The sequence below is a fragment of the Pollachius pollachius genome, assembly GCF_949987615.1.
Source record: "Pollachius pollachius genome assembly, chromosome: 1".
Lineage (NCBI taxonomy): Eukaryota > Metazoa > Chordata > Actinopteri > Gadiformes > Gadidae > Pollachius > Pollachius pollachius.
Genome location: NC_136934.1, coordinates 36,924,008 through 36,942,479, shown reverse-complemented (window position 1 = coordinate 36,942,479; position 18,472 = coordinate 36,924,008). Strand labels below are relative to the sequence as shown.

Genomic DNA, 18,472 nt, shown 5'->3' with positions numbered 1-18,472 from the left:
GATCTTGCATCAGATTGGTCTGGCAGCAAGTTTTGATATGTGTAAATGGAGTTTCTCAAATAACTCCAATAACTTTTGTATGTCTGTATTAACAAAGAGACCGGACAATGATATTGAGCATTAAGATGATACCTTTTTGTATTATTGTTCATGTTGGTAAGCCATTTATAACACTGATAATATTACTGGTTATATTTGCAAGTATGTGGAATTATAAAAGGAGGAACAATTGCAGGAATATCATGGACGTTATCATTTTTGTGTAATTTATTTTCTGACCAGGATTGCTCTGTTTTCAGCTGCATTCAGAGGAAGACAAATTTTTGGGTGCTTCATTTACACGGGTTCAAGTTCATATATGATTGAATTGTATTTGTTTGTGTGAATTAGGCTAATAGCACCTTCGATTTGACTATTTATGTTCACAGTCTTCATCCTTATTAGAATCTCTGATTTCCTTTTGTGAAATGTCCATCTGTCTGCTCTGTCTCACTGTCTGTTAGTCTTTCATTTATATAAAAATGGATGAACAGCCAACATCCCGTCGTCTCTTCATTTTTCTCCACTTTACTTTGGTGTCCGCTGGTAGGAACAGATGCCAGGGAGCTCCCCTCCACGTACAGCTATGTGTGGTCCTTCCGCAAATCTGGAAAATCTTTATTTTCTCGCAAACAGGTTTGTTCAGTGACTTCCTGATAGAGCTGACAGACTTCTCAACCACAAGGAAATAAAAAACAAATCAACATGAAACCAGGCTGATTGTGGCAGATTTCATGGAATGGGCAGCTGCGCTGCGGTGGACTGAGCCAATGGCGTACAGGTGGGGAACGCCGGGGTCCCTAATCTGCCTCCAACCACGGGGAGGCAGCGAGACGGCCGCCGCCAGATTAGGGTTTATCTCCTGGGCGAGGCTGAGACGGCCGGCCCTCGCCTCGACCCCACACAGAGAGAGAGAGAGAGAGAGAGAGAGAGAGAGAGAGAGAGAGAGAGAGAGATTGGATTAGAAGAAGAAAGAAATGTAAAAAGAGCTGGAGATAGTCTGAGAGACATAGAGATAGGAACATTGACAAATAGGAACTTGGAAAAACCGAAAATTAGACAAAAAAAGGATGTAAAATAAATTACAAGCAAGTGGAATGAGGAGACCGAAACCAAAAAGATAGATAGATAGAGAGAGATCGGAGACAGAGGGAGAGAGAGAGACATGAGAGATAACAACTAAAGCCCCAACCACCCACCCTCATCCTCCCTCCAATCCTGAGGTATCATTTCCTGACCTCAGTGTTCCCAGGCCGCTGATACCTGCTGTAGTCACAGGCTGACGACACACTGTGGCTCTGGTGACACAGTCTGTTAATGTTTGTGTTGTTCTGCAAGCTGTGGTGCTGGAAACACCATGCAATCTTTTAAAGAAAAATAAGTGGCCATAATTTGTGCTTCTTCTCTTTAACTCATAACCAAATCGTGCGTGTGCGAATGTCCGGTGTGCGTGTCTGTGTGTGCGTGTTTGTGCGTGTCTCCACACACACAGAGTGCAGCTAATAACCCAAAAGGTAAGAACCCCCCCCCCCCCCCCCCCCCCCCCCCCACACACACACACACACACACACACACACACACACACAAACACATACCACACGCAGTCAAAGAAGCCATGTCGACATTTCCTTGTGAGATGTCATTACACGATAAAGAGGAAGCCATCAGGAAACTGCTTAAGCACCACTTCCTGTCGGTTGCCTAGGTGACGGCCCTCATTTGGCAGTTGCACATATTGCTCCTATCTCTGGCTGAATGGCTTTCCGAGCAGAGTGAGGGTGGGGGGGAGGCAAGACAAAGACACAGGTGTCTCCTTTGGGGGGCTCCAAGCCCTTACTACATCTAGCCAGTCCTTGTAGCCCAGCTGGGGCTGGGGCTCCACCACCCTCTACTCCCATGTCCCACAGCCCCCCAAACATCTGACAGTCATTACCAACGCAAACTGTTGGCTGGACACTGCTCTGAACACTGGCCAGCCTCTCTAGGCTGCTATTCAGATATCTGGTGGTTGAGGTTAAGAAGGTCTGGGTGCGGACCAGATGATTTAGCAACCACAGTGGTCCACAGGCTCTCGTAGGGTCTCTCTCTTACTCTCTCTCTCTCTCTCTCTCTCTCTGCCACTTTTGCGTCTCTCGTTCTCTCTGTCAATCTCTCGCTCTCTTTCACACTATCTCTCTCCCCATCCCTCCCTTCCTCCCCCCTCCAACCCCAGGTTGTTGGAGTCTATGTACCAGACACCATCATGACCAGTTTAAACATCGCTTACTCTGGATAATATCCCTGTATGCACCTCCCCCAACCCCCCACCTTCCATCTGTCTATTTATACTCCCTCTCCTCAAACAAGATAAGGTATTAGAGCGGTGATAACCTCTATGGCAACCGCCACAACCCATGGATCTCATTCGCAGGTGGCTTTCCTTTGCAGCCTGTGTTGCTTCTGAGAACTGGAATAAAATGGTGGTTGCACGTACATCATCATGCTATCGGAATGGCTAACTAGTTCCTACAGACAACAACAACAGTGAGTGAGTGAGAGCGAAGACTAGAAGTTACATAGATACACATGTATGTCCTTGTGTGTGTGTCATGGCTATGGGGACGTGCTGTAGGCGTAGCTGACAGCGCTGCGCGCCACAGACACACATTCCACCCCAGGTGGACACAAAAAAGTGTTAAGCCTCACCCTGTTCAAACGGCTGCATTGCCAAATTCTTTCTGGGGTTTTCACTTGTCAGAACAGGCAGAGAGGCCCGGTGTCAGCACATATACCGCCACAGACCAGGGGGGGAGGGAGTGGGGAGAGGGGGGGAGAGAGAGTGACAGATAGCGAGAGTGAGTTTGAGAGAGAGAGAGAGAGAGAGGGTGGGGGGGGGAGAGAGAGGGAGGGATTGGTTAATTCTAAGGAGGAAGGGGAAGAGATAGTGAGAGAGAAAGAGATATTGTTTTGTTTTGAATTAAATTTCAGAAAGACGCAGAGAAGTTAGGCTAGTAGTAGTGTGTGTGTAGTCAAGGGACGACAGAGAGCAAGCCAGAGAGAGAGAGAGAGAGAGAGAGAGAGAGAGAGTCAGACAGAGTGAGCACAGAGGGGTGTGTCATATAGCACTTGAGTTCCTCAAGGAAGTGAGTGCAAGGCAGCAGTATCTGGAGACTGCTCCGCGACCCGCCAGTGGCTCAGCAGGAGGGCTCTTTTGGGGGTTTGGACCAGGACCTGCGACATGATGGGGGCCCACTAAAAAGACCAGCGGCCCGCTCTGCCAACACACTCTGCCGCACAAACACACACACACACACAGAGAGAGACCCAGAAGCCAAGAGGAGGGAGGGGGCCACAGGACAAACACACAAGCTCTCACACACACCCAGGTAAGGCCGTTTTCTATCGCTCCTCCTATGTTACCTGTCATGATAGCTCTGATAGTCTATTGTATTTCTACCCACTGTTTGCACTGTTTGTGTGGTGGTTTGGTGTGTTTTGGTGTGTGTTGCTCTTCACTTCCCCATTTGAGGTGAGCTATGTTGAAAATCTACGTACAAAAGACACACACTCACCCACCCACCCACCAACCCACCCACACACACACCCACCCACACACACACCAATGAAGGGTAACATTCATGCTGGAACAAGCGCCGAGACATGCCCAGCTGTACATCTCATTCTGTTGACACCTAGAGAGAGAGAGAGAGAGAGAGAGAGAGAGAGAGAGAGAGAGAGAGAGAGAGAGAGAGAGAGAGAGAGAAAGCCCTTGCTCAATCCCAACCTTTCCCCTCTCGCCCTTCTTTGATTTCAATATTTTTTCCTTGCGAGTGACTGAATCACGGCCCAGCCGCGGGTAGGACCCTGCCTGCATTGCTAGATGGTTCTAGGGTGAGGGGCATCAGTGGAGGGGTGTGATCTGGACTTCCCCGTGCCTTGCCCCACCCACCAACAGGTTGTTTCTCTTCCTCATTTCTGTTCATGACTGACAAGGCTGGAGAAATCTGCTGGTGTGTTGAAGAATTATTGTGAAACGTTGAAAAGAGAAATGTGAATTGCCGCATTTGCGCTTCTGTCCAAAACTGATGTCTATAGTTCTGGGTGAAAGAAGTTAAAGAAAGTGAAAGAAAAGATTCTGCGGTAAAGTAGAATGATTGGGAAACGACCAGTATTGGAAGATTAAACATCCATTTATGAACTGGTTCCAACGTCAGAGACCTCAGCACGATTGGAGAAATAAGATAATCCCTTGCTCTGTTGTCGCTGCTCCTTGCCGATGACACGATAACATAATGGCCTGAGATAAATCATGAGGGTTGTTCTGTAACCTGTCAGCCATGCCTGAACCATCTCGTTTGTTGCGTTCTTTTACCCTCATGCACATGATGACGGTGGTGGACACTGACAGGTCCCCGCTTGGCTCTGCTTGGTGTTTTCACTCTTCATCTGGTTAGCAATCAGCTGAGCATGGAGGCTGGATCACCATCACCCTCTCTCTCTCTCTCTCTCTCTCTCTCTCTCTCTCTCTCTCTCTCTCTCTCTCTCTCTCTCTCTCTCTCTCTCTCTCTCTCTCACACACACACACACACACACACACACACACACACACACACACACATAGAAACCCTTTATGTACTCTCATGATTCAACTTTTGGGCACTTATTGTGAGTTGCTTTGGGCATGGTGTCAAGTAAATACAGTTTAATGGGATGTTATGTTATTACAGAGTAATACCATTGAACCTCATAGTATCAGTGCCTTCACTCCTGGGAAGACAAGTGGAGACAGAGCATTTTGACCCAGTCGTACCCAGCCTTGCTCCATCCTCCTGTTAAGCCCTGCTAGTGTCCAGAGTATGTTACCTTTACATACACAAACACACACACACACAGCTGCACCCACCCACCCAGCCACGCACACACACACACATACACACAGACCCCCCCAACACACAAACACACACACGCACAATCACACACACACACACACACACACACACACACACACACACACACACACACACACACACACACACACACACTCTACACACACACACACACACACACACACACAAAAACACACACACAAACATACACACAGCCAAAGGCTACAAGCTGCAGTCATCTGTGGAATGCTAAATATTTACCTTTCCTGGTTGTGCAGCCTACCCCTGTGTACAACCATCCAATTAGCCCCAGTTGACCGCTCTAAAACACAACATTTTGGTTGATAAATGATTGACCTTGATCGGCAACACCAATACTAGATGATCTGAATTAATGTCCCTGTATGTTATAGGTTTTCAGTTGTAGGCCTCTCTATCTTTGTGGGGGGGGGAACACAGGTGCTTTTCTCTTTTTGCAATCTCCTGGCACTGCTGTAAACACCAAAGTAAACACTTCAACTCTGCGATGCAGCTGACGTTGCTTTCAACGTCTGAAAGTGGATGCTTTGCAGAATGAGATGTATCACACACACTTCATTAACCACTCTCCAAACTAAAACATCAGTAGGCCCCACAAACATACGTTTGACGGTTGGCAAAGTGAGAAACCAAAAAAATAAATAAACCGCGAACTGCTTCCAGCTGCGGCGTCATATTTCACTAGGTCGGATATCTGACGGCGTGCCCACTGAGCTCGCGTCTCTCAAATCCTGCTATTCCTTTTAGCAAATAAATGGGATTGGCACGCACATCTGAAATAGCGATCACAGTACCCCACTTCCATTATCACTGTTGAGGGAAATTAATCTAATGAATGTTCTTTAATTCCCCGCAGTGAACGAGTGGCGTGTGTGTCGAAGCAAGTCATTATGAATGTGACACTTGTTCTGAATAAATGGTCGGGCATGTAATAAAGATCCTGGTGGGGTATCCGGTAAAAAGGGCTGTTTTCTTATTATGGATGCTGAGCGTTGGGCGCAGTACAGCACTCCGGAGAGGGAGCGGCAGTCACACGCACTGCCTATTAACAGGGCATGGTCGTTAGCTCGGCTGGAAGTGCATTCTTCATATTAGCGGGCCCTATGCCGCGCGGGGTCGTTTGTTCACAATGCTGATGCCGCATTCAGGAACAAAAAAACACCAAGCACCATCAATTAAGCAGCCGTAAAGCGCACCGACTTGGGCCATAATAAACAAATGGTGCATCCACATCTACACAGAAAATCCCTGTTTGGGATACGCAGGCATCGCTTTGTCCAATAGCAGCATCCAAAGGAGTAGCCTACATAATGTTACAGTATAGCGACTTTAGGTTGGACTTCTGTTTTGTGCGTCATAAAAAGGATTGTACAAGGAACATACACACACACACACACACACACACACACACACACACACACACGTAAGGACCTGTCTAAGCTATGCAGGCTGCGTGCCACATTCCCGTCGAGCACACGTCCACACAGGTCTTGTGGGGTTGTGTGCAAAGCGATGCCTCATAGGTCTACATACAGCCCTCCTATATGTCTGCCTGTTGGTCCCATTCTGGACAACCGCTAAGAATCCTAATAACTTGTAGAATGACATATTTCGGATAAATTGTATAATGGCATGTAAAAAAAATCTTGTAGGTGTTCAATAAGGTGTAGCTGAACGTTAGATGGCTTACAAAATTATGAATATTTCCATCCCAGTCTCGTAATCTAACTTTTCTATGCTTAACATAAGCAGTCTACATATGTACACAGTGAATTTATGTTACCAAGGCAGGAATACAAAGGTCAAATAGGTCATAGGTCATATCCGTTATTCTTCCTTTTTTGCCTATATAGAAAATGTGTATTTCATGATACAGTATGTGTTCTTGCGCTTGTGGGTTTGGAACATTTAATGTAGCTATGTCAAACGCTCTAAGCGCTCTGTTGTTGAAAAATAAATGTTTGTCATCTGCATCATTCTGTCACTGTACACAAAGGCTTCCAGTGGCTACACTGATGAGCTCACCAGGGAGTGTATGTGTGTTGTGTCTGCCTGTGTACGTGTGTGCGTGTGTGTGTGTGTGTGTGTGTGTGTGTGTGTGTGTGTGTGTGTGTGTGTGTGTGTGTGTGTCCATTGGGGGTTATCCATTGTAAGATGGGTTTGTTAAGGACTCCTCCAGACTATGAGGGTTAGGTATGGTCATAGTACCCACTGGGGTTGCTGAAGGGGTGGGTTCGTAGTCTCTGGGGCGAGTCCCTTCCATTGAGCTTTTCCCTGCGGGCAATGCTAGCAACTGCCAAAACAAACAGAGGCATTCACAAGGGTTTCAGATAAAAAAAGGACCTGAGGGTGATTTACATGCAGTTTGTTGATCTGAATTGGTGTGTATGTGAGATGGTTATCGCATTGGTTTTGTTTTAATAAGCCAATTAATTATAACTGCCATTTAAATAGACAGACCATAGAGACAGACGCAGGCACAAGAGCAAAACATTGCTCTAGATCTAGATACACACAGACACACACACACACACACACACACCATCGCAAGATCATAAACACACAAAGGCTTGTGTTATTTTCGATTTTGTCTACACTGCTTTAGCAAGCATCATCTGCAGACATTTCAAAACCAAAATACTCATTATTAAAAGATGACCTGGAGCAATGGCACTCATCTCGGTGTGTATTGTTTTCAGTTTTAATTTGTCTACTTAATTTAGAATGTGGTCTTTTTTGGTGTAAGAAGGTGAGGACTCATTATCGTGAGGCAAAAAGTCAGACAAGCAAGGTTTAGTAATTTCTAGAATCCAGAATCTCTCGCCAGCTGAGACACACGGATATCAGAGCATGTGTTCTTTCCCCTCCCCCTTCCTCCATAACTACTTCCTTCCACCCTGCCCTTGAACAAGGCACCTGACCTCCCACTACCCACTGTTCTCAGCGGTGTGTAATGAAAGACTTGCAGTCCTTTTGAGGACCTAACAGGTGGAATTGTGGGTGATTCTCTCTCTTCCTCCGGCTGACCCTGTAAATACCCTTGTCCTTGATGCATTTCTTCAAAAAATAGAAAATAGGGTAGGGGGGTGGCAGCAATGTTGGCTAACCTCTAGTAACTTCAGTTATTTTATAGTTGTATTTATTCTGGATTCAGGCAGTATGAGGATGAAGCTAGAGCCATAATGAGCCCAGTTTGTTGTTGTGGATGAGTTGGGAGAGAATTCAATTCTACAGGTCAGTTGGGACTCATTCCGAGCTACCGAGTAAACCACAGTACATGTACCAGGGGTACCTTCAAAGGGTACTACACCAGAATAAAACAATCCCAAAAAAGCATGCAGACGTGCAACGCTGTGGGTGGGGTTATCTTCATAGGCAACAATCCACCAGCAGAAGACCTTCTCCAACTGTTTTAAATGATGCACTTCATCCCGTAACTTCATTAACTTATCTCTTGAAAACATGACCCTTTATTCACCTGCTATTTAATACTTTACTTTATACCTGTGCTACTTTGTTTCTTTTTGTAACCAATTTATTTTTTTCCATTCAGATCACACTTCCATCTCTGTGAAACATTTCCCTGTACACAACGACCATGTCCTTACTGCCAATATGCTGGCTCATGCAACTCTCTGACATTGTTTACCATCCAGGTAACCATGGAGTCGTTCAGCTCAAAGGAGATGGCCTTGAAGGCCCAGAAGAAAATTCTGAGCAGCATGGCCACCAAGTCCTCGGTGCAGATGTTCATTGACGACACCACCAGCGAGATCCTGGACGAGCTGTACCGCGTCTCTAAGGAGTACTCTGGGAACCGCGCCGAGGCCCAGAAGGTCACCAAGAACCTGGTGAAAATCGCCGTCAAGATCGGCGTGCTGTTCCGGCACTCCTGCTTCAACAAGCAGGAGATGGAGCTGGCGCAGGAGTTCAAGAGGAAACTCCGCCAGGGGGCCATGACGGCGATCAGCTTCCACGAGGTTAGCCGCTTGTTAGCCATGCCATGCTCCATGTTAGCATGCTAGAATCTTGTTCGTTCCATGAGGAACGATAGCCGCGAGGCTAACCACCATTGTATGGTATAGCAACGATCTCTTGAGGAACAAGAGACCCTGTTGATGTATGACAATGAGGGAGGGAGTGTTTGTTCATGTGCATGTAATTGAGGTTGAGGGAAATTGATGAAATGTGTTTTATTTGCAACTTCATTTTTGCCAATTGTAATAGTATATTGCATTATCCTCATTCATTTTCTTTGGATTTTAGATAAGGAAAAGTCACAGTTCTAGTCGCCTCTATCCCATCGCGGTGTCTAATGATCCCCATCTTGAACCATGGCAGGTGGAGTTCACCTTCGACAAGGCCGTGATGGCCGAGATCCTGACCGGCTGTAGGGACCTGCTGCTGAAGCTGGTGAACACCCACCTGACCCCCAAGTCCCACGCGCGCATCAACCACGTGTTCAATCATTACGCCGACCCCGAGCTCCTCACCAAGCTGTATGATCCCACGGGGCCCTTCCAGGGCCACCTCACCAAGATCTGCGCAGGACTCAACAAAATGGTGGAGGAGGAGACTATATGAGGCCGACTCCTCCAGCCCAACTGACAGGAGTCCCACCAGCCCCCGATGGGAGATGTAGACGCTCGTAGCCGGCGACTGGACGCAAATATCCACTTCTGTGATGCAAGGAACTGGCAATAAAAACAGTAGGCTGTGCGAGAAGAGTGGAGTCCTGTTCAACGATGCTGCCCTGTCAATCTGAAAACTGAGAACAAGCAAGAAAGAAAAATAGCGAAAGAAAGAAGTCGGAATGACTTCTGTAGTTGCTCAAAGGTCAAGCATATTTACAAAGTTTGCCTTGTGTATATTTTTCTTCATTGAAATGCAGTCACACATTTTTGCTGGTTTTCAGTATATGGCCTCTTTCGTAAATATTGGAATTACCGTCCAATAATATATTTAATATCGTTTAATGTTACTACAGACGTTAAGTATTAATGGTTATTCAGTTTGCTAGTGATACGACACTGCCATCTTGTGGTCAACATGGTGAGTTATCCGCATCTTTGCTCATAATATAGATGGGTTGGCAGAGAATATACGTGAAGAAAAATCCCCGAACTGATGCTTTGTTGTCCCACAAGAGCATAAATACAAACTTGAATTTGTTTGCTGTTGTTTTTTTCTGGTGATTGCAGCACATGGTTTGAAACCAAATAATCCCATACTGGACATTTGGGTAAAGTGAAGCAAGTATATTAGCACTACTGTATAGTACAGTAATATAGTTTCGAGAATATTTGATGGTGGTATAGAATGAGTTGACAATCTGGGTTTGTTAAGTATAATGTTGAGTTATCCTAAAAATAATGAAGAGGATTAAATCTGCTGGCTCTGTGCAACAATTGTGCAGGCCTACAGCTGCAATCAATGCCACTGATTGCCAACAGGACAAAGAATTCTGAATACAAATGTGAAATTTAGCAATAAGTTTCCAATTTACTTGGTAATGATAGCAATTTGCCTTGAATTGGAAGAGATACATTATTAGTACGACTAAAATTAGTCTCCATTTACTATCAGCATATAAAAGTTTGTTTTAAGTAACCAAATTTAATTCAAATTACACTCAATGAGTAGTTTAATAGTTTGGAATATTTAAGAGTTAATCTTGAGAGAAGTAGTGCAATCATTTGAGGACACATTTAACATCGGAATAACCATCTTTATGAAATACTATTTCACTCAAATAAGTATACATTAGTAAACAAAACATTGCCTTAAAAATGTAGCTACAAAGTATTATCTGCTACCATTCTAGGAGCATTTTTTTAAATTATTTCATCAAAAGTTTGAATTTGGATGAAGCTACACAAACAGTTGGTTGTCCAAAGCTACGGTCTGCATAAATAAGCTAACATGAACATTACATGAGCAGGCCCTTAGTCATCATTATGCAGTACTAGTATCAGCTTGCAAGTTGCAACATGAGCTCTCATATGTCCAGCCCCTACTTAAATACCAAACATTTATTCACTTGGCCCTTTGATTGCTTATCGGGAAATCTACCATCTGTATGAAATATAAAATGTGATGCAATTTCACCAGCCAATATCAAGCGCTTCTGATCCAACAATAAATAAACTTTAGGAGTGCAATAATAGCGTGTCAAGCACACCACTTAGTCATTGCATACTAAACTACAGTGATACAAGACTAGACTACCTGCCAATGCCGTTCCAGTTTAACCAGTTTCACAATTCACTAAATGGCATCACTCAAAAATGACAGAGATAGACGCACCAACAAGCCTACCCAGTAGACTGTATCAACTGGTAGGCTGATCTGTCCAATGGGTGAGCGCCCCTAGCTGTGTGGCACAAAGATCAACCTCCAAGCCTTTACCTAGTGGACTGTCCCAGCTGGTATATGGATCAATCCATAATACATGCGTGGACACACACTGGCACTACAGGCAGGTACATTTTGGCCTTTTCTACGACTCTTGATAACTACTCAACGTCACTCACGGGGGTAAAACAGGTACCCCGTTTTAAACAGTGGCGTCGGTGAGACCCAGAGCATCACAGCTGGAAGATCTCGTCCTCCGTCTCCCTGAGGGTCTTTGTGAGCTTGGTGACGGTAAGCGGCACCGCCAGCTGGTTCAGCGCCGGCGAGGGCACGCCACTCTGGGAGCGAGGGAGGCAGCGCCTTTCTGGGACGTTGCACGCCGCTTCGATGGCGGCAAACCTGCGGGCCAGTGATGGGAAGAGACTCACATTGTCAGACGTACGGCCAGCAAGAGGTGTTACATGTTAAAGGTGACATATTATAACAGCAGGTGTGAGTGTGATAAGCCATTACAGGCTGTTTTGAAAATCTGCCTCTTCTGACATCACAAGTGGGCGCGTCCATCTAGATGTTTGACGGATAGATGAGCAATGTTTGCTACAGTCCACTGGGTAAGCTGGTAGACTGATCTATCCAGCACACATCTAGGTGGACACGCGACACGAGATGTCTGAAGAGACCGATTTTCAAAACGGCTTGTACCGGCTAATCATACCTTCACCTGGGGGTATAAAATGTCACCTTTAAAAACTATGCAGTTTAAAATACGATTTGTGTACATTTTGTTTAAAAATGGTTGAGGGGGAAGGGAAGCTCTTCTAACCAAACCCATTGCTTACTACATAGGCGTCGCTGGACACCTTTAACAGGGGCCAAGGCCCGAGTGTTGATCTGCTATGCCCCAGTCAAATCTCAGGTTCAAGCTTCAACAAGCTCCCATGTGTGCCACTGGTTTCTTTTAGATTGATGACGCAGAGAAAGGTATTTTACTTTCCTAATCCACAATGTCAAAGCAATGCATTTCAGCTCAATACAAGCTGAGCTGTGGACCATGTGGTGCGGGTCCACACACGCTGCACAGCCAGTGATCTGTCCATCAGCACACTAAACCAAAACCAGGACAGAGGTATGATAATAGGCCGGGACTGGAGTTAAGTCCTGGTCATTCAGTCTGCTGAGACGGCGCCACACTTGGCTGGGGGGACATGACAGGCTACACCAGTTTGCCGTCTTATTGGTTAGGAAGAAAGAAAGTTGAGTCACACTCAAGTGATTGACCTCATTTAAAAAATTAAAAATAGACGGCATAGCTTAATGCTCGAAAATGAAACCAAGCTCGCTGGCACAATTAAATCATGACATTTGTGTTGATTTGAATTACATTTTTTTCCGAAATATAATTTCTTTGTATTGTGGAATCCAGAAGAATTCAAATGTGCAATTGTTTAATGGTTTGAGTCGGATTTTGATATTATTTCCTCATGCAGGGTTTGATGCCTGAGACTTTAATGGCTTGAAACATGTTGAAAGCTTGAAATAAATATTTTCACAAAAAGTTAACGCCTCTATATTTATACCTTTACCAATAGTAATTGTTGCAGTTTCAGCAGCAGCAACAATATGTTAATGGCAGTAATAGTGTGCTAAGGAAAGTAAGTACATGTATCTAATTGTATAGCATTTATTCCATATATGTATGCATAGATGTTAGGTGTGTAACGGTACACGTATTTGTACCGAACCGTCACGGTACAGGCACTTCGGAGCGGTTACAGAGGTGTACCGTGGCGTACATAGCGGGCAACGATCGTCGAATAGTCGAATAGTTGGAGTCACGTAGAATATCGAATAATGAATGTGACTATCGCTATTTATTACAGGGCTCTTCTCAATACTGTTGAACGCTCTGTTGACTTGCATGGGCCTTCACAACTTCCGGTGGTGAATAGAGTCCTCGGTTGCTAAGCGACGTCAACGTCTTTGGCGGACTATTTCTCTGCTGATCAACACTACGAATGCTGTTAACAAATAAATTGTAAAAAGACACACCAAATTCTTTTTTTGACGTGTCTAGTTCACCGTCATGCAGGCTGTGTTCAGTAAAATAAATAAGGGTATAATTAAATAAATAAATAGCGATCCGTTTTCGGCGCATGCAGGCCTATCTGCCTAAGCCCACGTTGAAATAATTTCGATGTTGAATGATGATGGCGCAGTTGTTGAAATAAACAGATTGATTTCATACAAATCATAAAAGCCTCTCCCTGTGTCATTGTGTGTGCGTGTATCCGAGGTGCGTGCGTGCGTGGGGGGTTCTTGATTGAGCGAATTTCGAATATTATTCGAATACTTCTCAGCGAATATCGAATAGTATTTTTGCCAGAAATGCATTTCCCTAGCACACGCATTTGAAAAGGCACCATCCAGGTGGTACTATCACTGTTGCTGTGGAAAAAAAAACGAGCTGTGCAAACCCAGCTCACGACACTATTTCAAAGCCCCTGCTGTTTACTTAGTGACTGCACCTCTTACCATACCTCTGAAGTCATCAATGAGTTACACCTGTCTTTACTCTCTTTTGACTTCAGTCTGCTAATCCTTTACTATTGATTCAAGGAAACTAGGTGGCTTAAGAGCCAAAGAGTTGGACCAATGTGTAATTATCTTTTAATATGCAATTAATAACAATTTTGGATTTGAATATATTAAATATTTCTCTCTTATGATTTATACATTAAGCCTACATGGTGATGTGCAAATACTGTGTAAGCAACTGTAAAATAATTTTAAAGTTTCTTACCGTTTCTCCCACTCGTGGCATCCTTGAACAGCTGCCTTCTTGGACTGTCGTATCAAAGAGTCCATTCTTTTGAGGAAGTCCATTGGAGAAAGTTCCGGCCCGTCTTCATCTGCGCAGCCGGGTATCGTCACAGACAGGCCGGTGTTGTCACTCGGAGGAGAAACACAGGTGGTGCGTTCACCTGAATCCTCTTTGAGTAAATCCGGGCAGCTGCCAGCTTGAGAGTCTGACAGTAGTGCGGGGATAAACAAGATTTTCTTCAGGAATATTGAGTCGTTGGTGTACAATCTGTTCGCCCGCTTGATTTGTTCTGTCTGAAACAGAGGATGGAATATTTCAATAATAGACAGACATGAAGTTTGCTGTTCGTTTTTTCTTTACGAGCTTTTTTTGCCCAGTAAGCATACAGCCATACAGCCTAGCAATGTGTTGTGGTGTAACGCTAATCGTCATCTGTATATCTTAATTCTGTTATACAAACTACCCAAAACAATAACACACTTTTTAATATATTTTTACATATTAGAAGACCATACTTACAGAAACTCCGTATTTCAGTGCAAGGCCTTGAAGAGTCTCTCCGGGCTGAACTTTGTGTTGGAGAACTGCATGTGGTACCGGAGGAGCGGCACACTTGACCAGACTCCCGTAGGACCTGCTGCGGTGTCCGTGGAGCAGTCCGGTGCCGCCCGGGTGAACCGCAGGTCGTTCTTCCACCGACATGATGATGATACCAACAGCCTACAGAGACGCGCCGCGGGGCCCGGGACTATGCAAGTCACATTCTCCGCCGATCACGCGCCCGTCGTCCCGCGAGCCACACCGTACCATCTCGTTACCGTTGCCTAGTCACCAATTGTCAGGTCCACGCAATCAACAACCATCAACAATGATGAAAGGTAATTTATTTGCCGTTAACTGAGCAAACAAAATGCACACATACCGTACTTAGTTTACAAAGTCAGCTCGCCGGTTATCATCGAGGATGCATAACTTTGTTATCATGGCTGCAGTTCCGGTGGTTTCCCATCATGCCTCGCTTTAAATCAGGAAGTAATCCACTCAAAAGAAACCTCTGGTCGTGTCCGTGCTTCTGAGCATTAACAATAATAAAGATAGTAATTCACCTGTACTGCCTTGTTCGTCAGAACAATTTTACGGATAGAAATGTCCTTTAAGAGGGAGGGCAATGACCCGAGTCAATTAAATGTTTTAAAGGTAAGTAGCATGTTGTAACGTACATCGCCACTCATTCCCCACGTATATCCAGCTGTGATGATTATGAAGTAGTTTTCTACAAACTGGCATTCTGTTCCAGAAACGGCGTGTTGCTGATCTTCTAGCACACTTTATCCCAGAGGACGAAGCCGATCTGATGAAGAACGGAAGGTAACGAAACACATTTCACTATGAGCTCAGTGCGACGAGCTTTTGGATTCATTGTGTGATTGAGTAGTTTACGTTTGTTTTGCTTTCCAGTTACACATGCCTTGTGTGTACCAGCCGCCCTATTTTCGACACTATCGACATGCTCACAGTCCACAGAAAGGGGAAGAGGCACCTAGAAGGTAAGGACCTCTTCCTCAACAGAGTCTTGTCCTCAAGGAGACTCGCAAGTTAGCCTTTGGCTTAAGTCAATATTATCATATTTGTATAGGGATATGATCTCGAATTAAAAGAGTATAGTTCCAATGTACACATTATGAGCCATTCAAATATAATTGTGTAAAGTAAACGTGTGTATTTAAAATACAGCCTGCGTTCTCCCAACGTGTACATATAGGGATGAAATGGTACTATGGCAAGAAATCCCAGCTTAAACATGAAATTACAAAGAGGCAACATTCAAACTATGTGCAAGAGGAAGAAAACAGACAGAATGAAAGACAGGTGAGAATAACTAGCATACACCATGTTGCATTATTGCTCCCTTAAGATGCTTCTATTCTCTCCCCAACCATCCATATTAAAACCTCTCCAGCTTAAAGCGTTTGTGATTTCAGGAGCCCTCCAGTTCAGCCCCGCTACTGGTACAAACCAGGAAGATAACTCATCATGCCTTGCTCAAGACTGTTCCATACAATAGTCGTCACAAAAAGCTCAGGTGAGTGGATTTTATTTCAACCCCTTTGTCACCATTTGGGTTAGTACATCAGGTCACCTTTGAAAGTATCACTCCTGGTTTGAAAAGTAATCTAAAGAAAAGGCTGTTTTTTTAGCACAGAAAAGGGAATCGGTTCAGACCCAGCTGATCCCCTGGCACCATCAGGCTCGGCACCACTTGAGGCGCGTGAAAGGACCATAGGTTCAAAGGAAGCACCAGCAGCAAGTTCCCCCAGTAGCTACCCGGCAGGTATATCAAGAGTGTGAGAAGAGTGCATGTTCACGTGAGCCAAAGACCCTGCCCTGAGTTTGATTAAAGGTGTCCTTGTGTTTTGGCCCTTTATTAGGCAAAGTCAGCGACTCAAAGCCTCTTCGAGATAAAAAGGAACATAAGGCAATTGTGTCGGAGCCTGTGACAGCCGAGAGGAGGAGAAAACTGGAGCACTACCTCCAAATGAAAAGGTACGGGTTTTCTCATTAAATGTGTTGTTATTGTTCTTGTGAAAACTCAACACTAGATGTCAGTATAACACAATCTTTCTGTTCACCCCTTTGTTTTTGTTTTATTTGTTTTTAGCGATGGGTGGCTGCAAGACCGAAGTGGCCAGTGGGTGAAAGATAAAAATGTAGAGTTTGACTCTGACGAAGACGAGCCCCCTCCTTCGGCTCCTCCTCCAGGGGATGAGGAAGACTAAGATGGGTCTATGCAAGTCCACTGGACATGCATGTGGACACTTGGAATTGCAGTCCTTGGCAGACAGAATGTAGTGCTGTCCATACATCAATTCAAACTAATAACAATAATATTTCTGTTAACGCTAATGTTATCTTTTAAAACTCACTGTGCAAATGGGAATGTCCCCGCATTACCTCATCATTTCAAAGTATTGACACTGAAAATGAAGACAAGGAACACTTACATTTGTCCTTGGTAAACCATACCCAGGCTCTGTGAGCCAGTTAGGGGAAAAACTTAGAAAACAGGTCTATTTTTTAACATGCACTTCAAGTCAACATCAGAGACGTCAATGTTTGAAGAACCTGCGCCCACGTCACTGGAGGGACGCTTCTATCGCCAACCAGCTGTGGACCAAGAGAATAGAGTGATATTGGTGCTAATCCTACAGGGAAGGATCTATTGACAATATCCCATATTCCTAAAAACATTCAATTAAAAACCTCATCCTTTGATGTTCACTGTGTCTGATGTTCTTGATGGGAATCCATCTTTTTTTGGCTTATTTATTAGTTGCTGCTAAGTGCTCGTTCCAGATTTGAGTCTTGCATGAGGGCCTTTAACACCACACTTGTCCTTTACAAGATCAATGTACCGGTTCTACCCAATTTAATCAACCCAGAGCTGCACAGGTGCACTAGTTGGTTGCCATTCAGTAAATAATGCCGCTCAGCATTACAGTCCAAAAATACGGATGTGTTTTACAGTGGAACAAAAAAATGGCCAGAAATAGAGTGCCGCATGGCAATGCTGACCCTTAAGTCATTACACGACTGTTTTCTGTGACAAATGCCACTGTGGCAGACGACGTGCGGCCGAGGAAGCCCTACATGTCTTAAATCAAATGACCTTTTGAGAGAACTGTTTGCTTTTTGTTTTTTTACACATGTGGTCTTTCAAAGTTGACATGAAGCCAGCCATGCGATTAAGGTTCATGATTGAAGTTGAACACGGCTTGACAACAAATCTAGAGAAAAATCACATACCCCCCCCCCCAGTGCAGGTGGAGAGATGGAAGCCCCTCCAAGCTCAGCAGCTGCTCCATGCCGTTTCTGAAGGCCCCATAAAGTTCCTTGAGCACACTTGGGTGCACTCCCACTAGCCCCTGCAAACCTTGAAGTGTGGAGGTCTATTTGGAGCAGGGTAACCCAAGCCCAGAAGGCCGAGTTACATTCCCTACCGCTGAACAAGGAGGTTTTGCTGGTTGAAAACAAGTGTATAAATAGGTCAGGTGCTCATTGGGGGACAGTTAGAAACCCAAGAAAATACTTTTTAAAGGATTAAAAAAAAAAAAAAAAAGGCTTTTGGGGATCATCAATGAGGATTCAAACATATGTTTCATAGTTTCAATATACATTTCATACAATGATTGGTATTCTCTTTAGTTTAGTTTTGTCCTCTAAATGGTTTGGTCATTTGATGACTAAGAAGTCAAGTTAAGCCTCATTTTATGTTGGGAACATCAAACGGCACCTACTCATTTGTGACATTTGGCACGTTACAACATTTAGAAATGACAGCACTCTTTTATGACCA

The 18,472-nt window shown here is 44.6% G+C and overlaps 3 protein-coding genes across 3 annotated transcripts; 2 read left to right on the top strand and 1 right to left on the bottom strand.

Annotated features, from left to right (window-relative positions):
* Positions 1–2,964: 2,964 nt before the first annotated feature.
* Positions 2,965–10,114, top strand: tnfaip8l2b (tumor necrosis factor, alpha-induced protein 8-like 2b). Its single transcript, XM_079741602.1, has 3 exons — positions 2,965–3,404; positions 8,600–8,923; positions 9,285–10,114. Exons 2-3 carry the CDS (start codon positions 8,606–8,608, stop codon positions 9,525–9,527), a joined length of 561 nt encoding a protein of 186 aa, XP_079597728.1. The 5' UTR covers positions 2,965–3,404; positions 8,600–8,605; the 3' UTR covers positions 9,528–10,114.
* A 543-nt stretch (positions 10,115–10,657) lies between these two features.
* Positions 10,658–15,110, bottom strand: lysmd1 (LysM, putative peptidoglycan-binding, domain containing 1). Its single transcript, XM_079730832.1, has 3 exons — positions 14,638–15,110; positions 14,098–14,411; positions 10,658–11,696 (listed from the first exon to the last, which is right to left on the bottom strand). Exons 1-3 carry the CDS (start codon positions 14,818–14,820, stop codon positions 11,531–11,533), a joined length of 663 nt encoding a protein of 220 aa, XP_079586958.1. The 5' UTR covers positions 14,821–15,110; the 3' UTR covers positions 10,658–11,530.
* Positions 15,111–15,152: 42 nt separating this feature from the next.
* Positions 15,153–17,371, top strand: scnm1 (sodium channel modifier 1). Its single transcript, XM_079730821.1, has 8 exons — positions 15,153–15,315; positions 15,416–15,486; positions 15,577–15,665; positions 15,881–15,987; positions 16,101–16,201; positions 16,317–16,450; positions 16,548–16,662; positions 16,778–17,371. The coding sequence occupies exons 1-8, from the start codon at positions 15,265–15,267 to the stop codon at positions 16,893–16,895; spliced, it is 786 nt and encodes a 261-aa protein (XP_079586947.1). The 5' UTR covers positions 15,153–15,264; the 3' UTR covers positions 16,896–17,371.
* The last annotated feature ends 1,101 nt before the right edge of the window (positions 17,372–18,472 follow it).

Excerpts from the sequence above, each read along its gene's own strand:
- lysmd1 (XM_079730832.1), bottom strand. The coding sequence starts at position 14,820 with ATGTCGGTGGAAGAACGACCTGCGGTTCACCCGGGCGGCACCGGACTG. Across the intron at positions 14,412-14,637 it reads CACTGAAATACGGAGTTTCT|ACAGAACAAATCAAGCGGGC; the intron begins GTAAGTATGGTC and ends CCTCTGTTTCAG. Across the intron at positions 11,697-14,097 it reads TGCCACGAGTGGGAGAAACG|GTTTGCCGCCATCGAAGCGG; the intron begins GTAAGAAACTTT and ends ACTGGCCCGCAG.
- tnfaip8l2b (XM_079741602.1), top strand. The coding sequence starts at position 8,606 with ATGGAGTCGTTCAGCTCAAAGGAGATGGCCTTGAAGGCCCAGAAGAAA. Across the intron at positions 8,924-9,284 it reads CGGCGATCAGCTTCCACGAG|GTGGAGTTCACCTTCGACAA; the intron begins GTTAGCCGCTTG and ends GAACCATGGCAG.
- scnm1 (XM_079730821.1), top strand. The coding sequence starts at position 15,265 with ATGTCCTTTAAGAGGGAGGGCAATGACCCGAGTCAATTAAATGTTTTA. Across the intron at positions 16,202-16,316 it reads AGTCGTCACAAAAAGCTCAG|CACAGAAAAGGGAATCGGTT; the intron begins GTGAGTGGATTT and ends CTGTTTTTTTAG. Across the intron at positions 16,451-16,547 it reads CCCCAGTAGCTACCCGGCAG|GCAAAGTCAGCGACTCAAAG; the intron begins GTATATCAAGAG and ends GCCCTTTATTAG.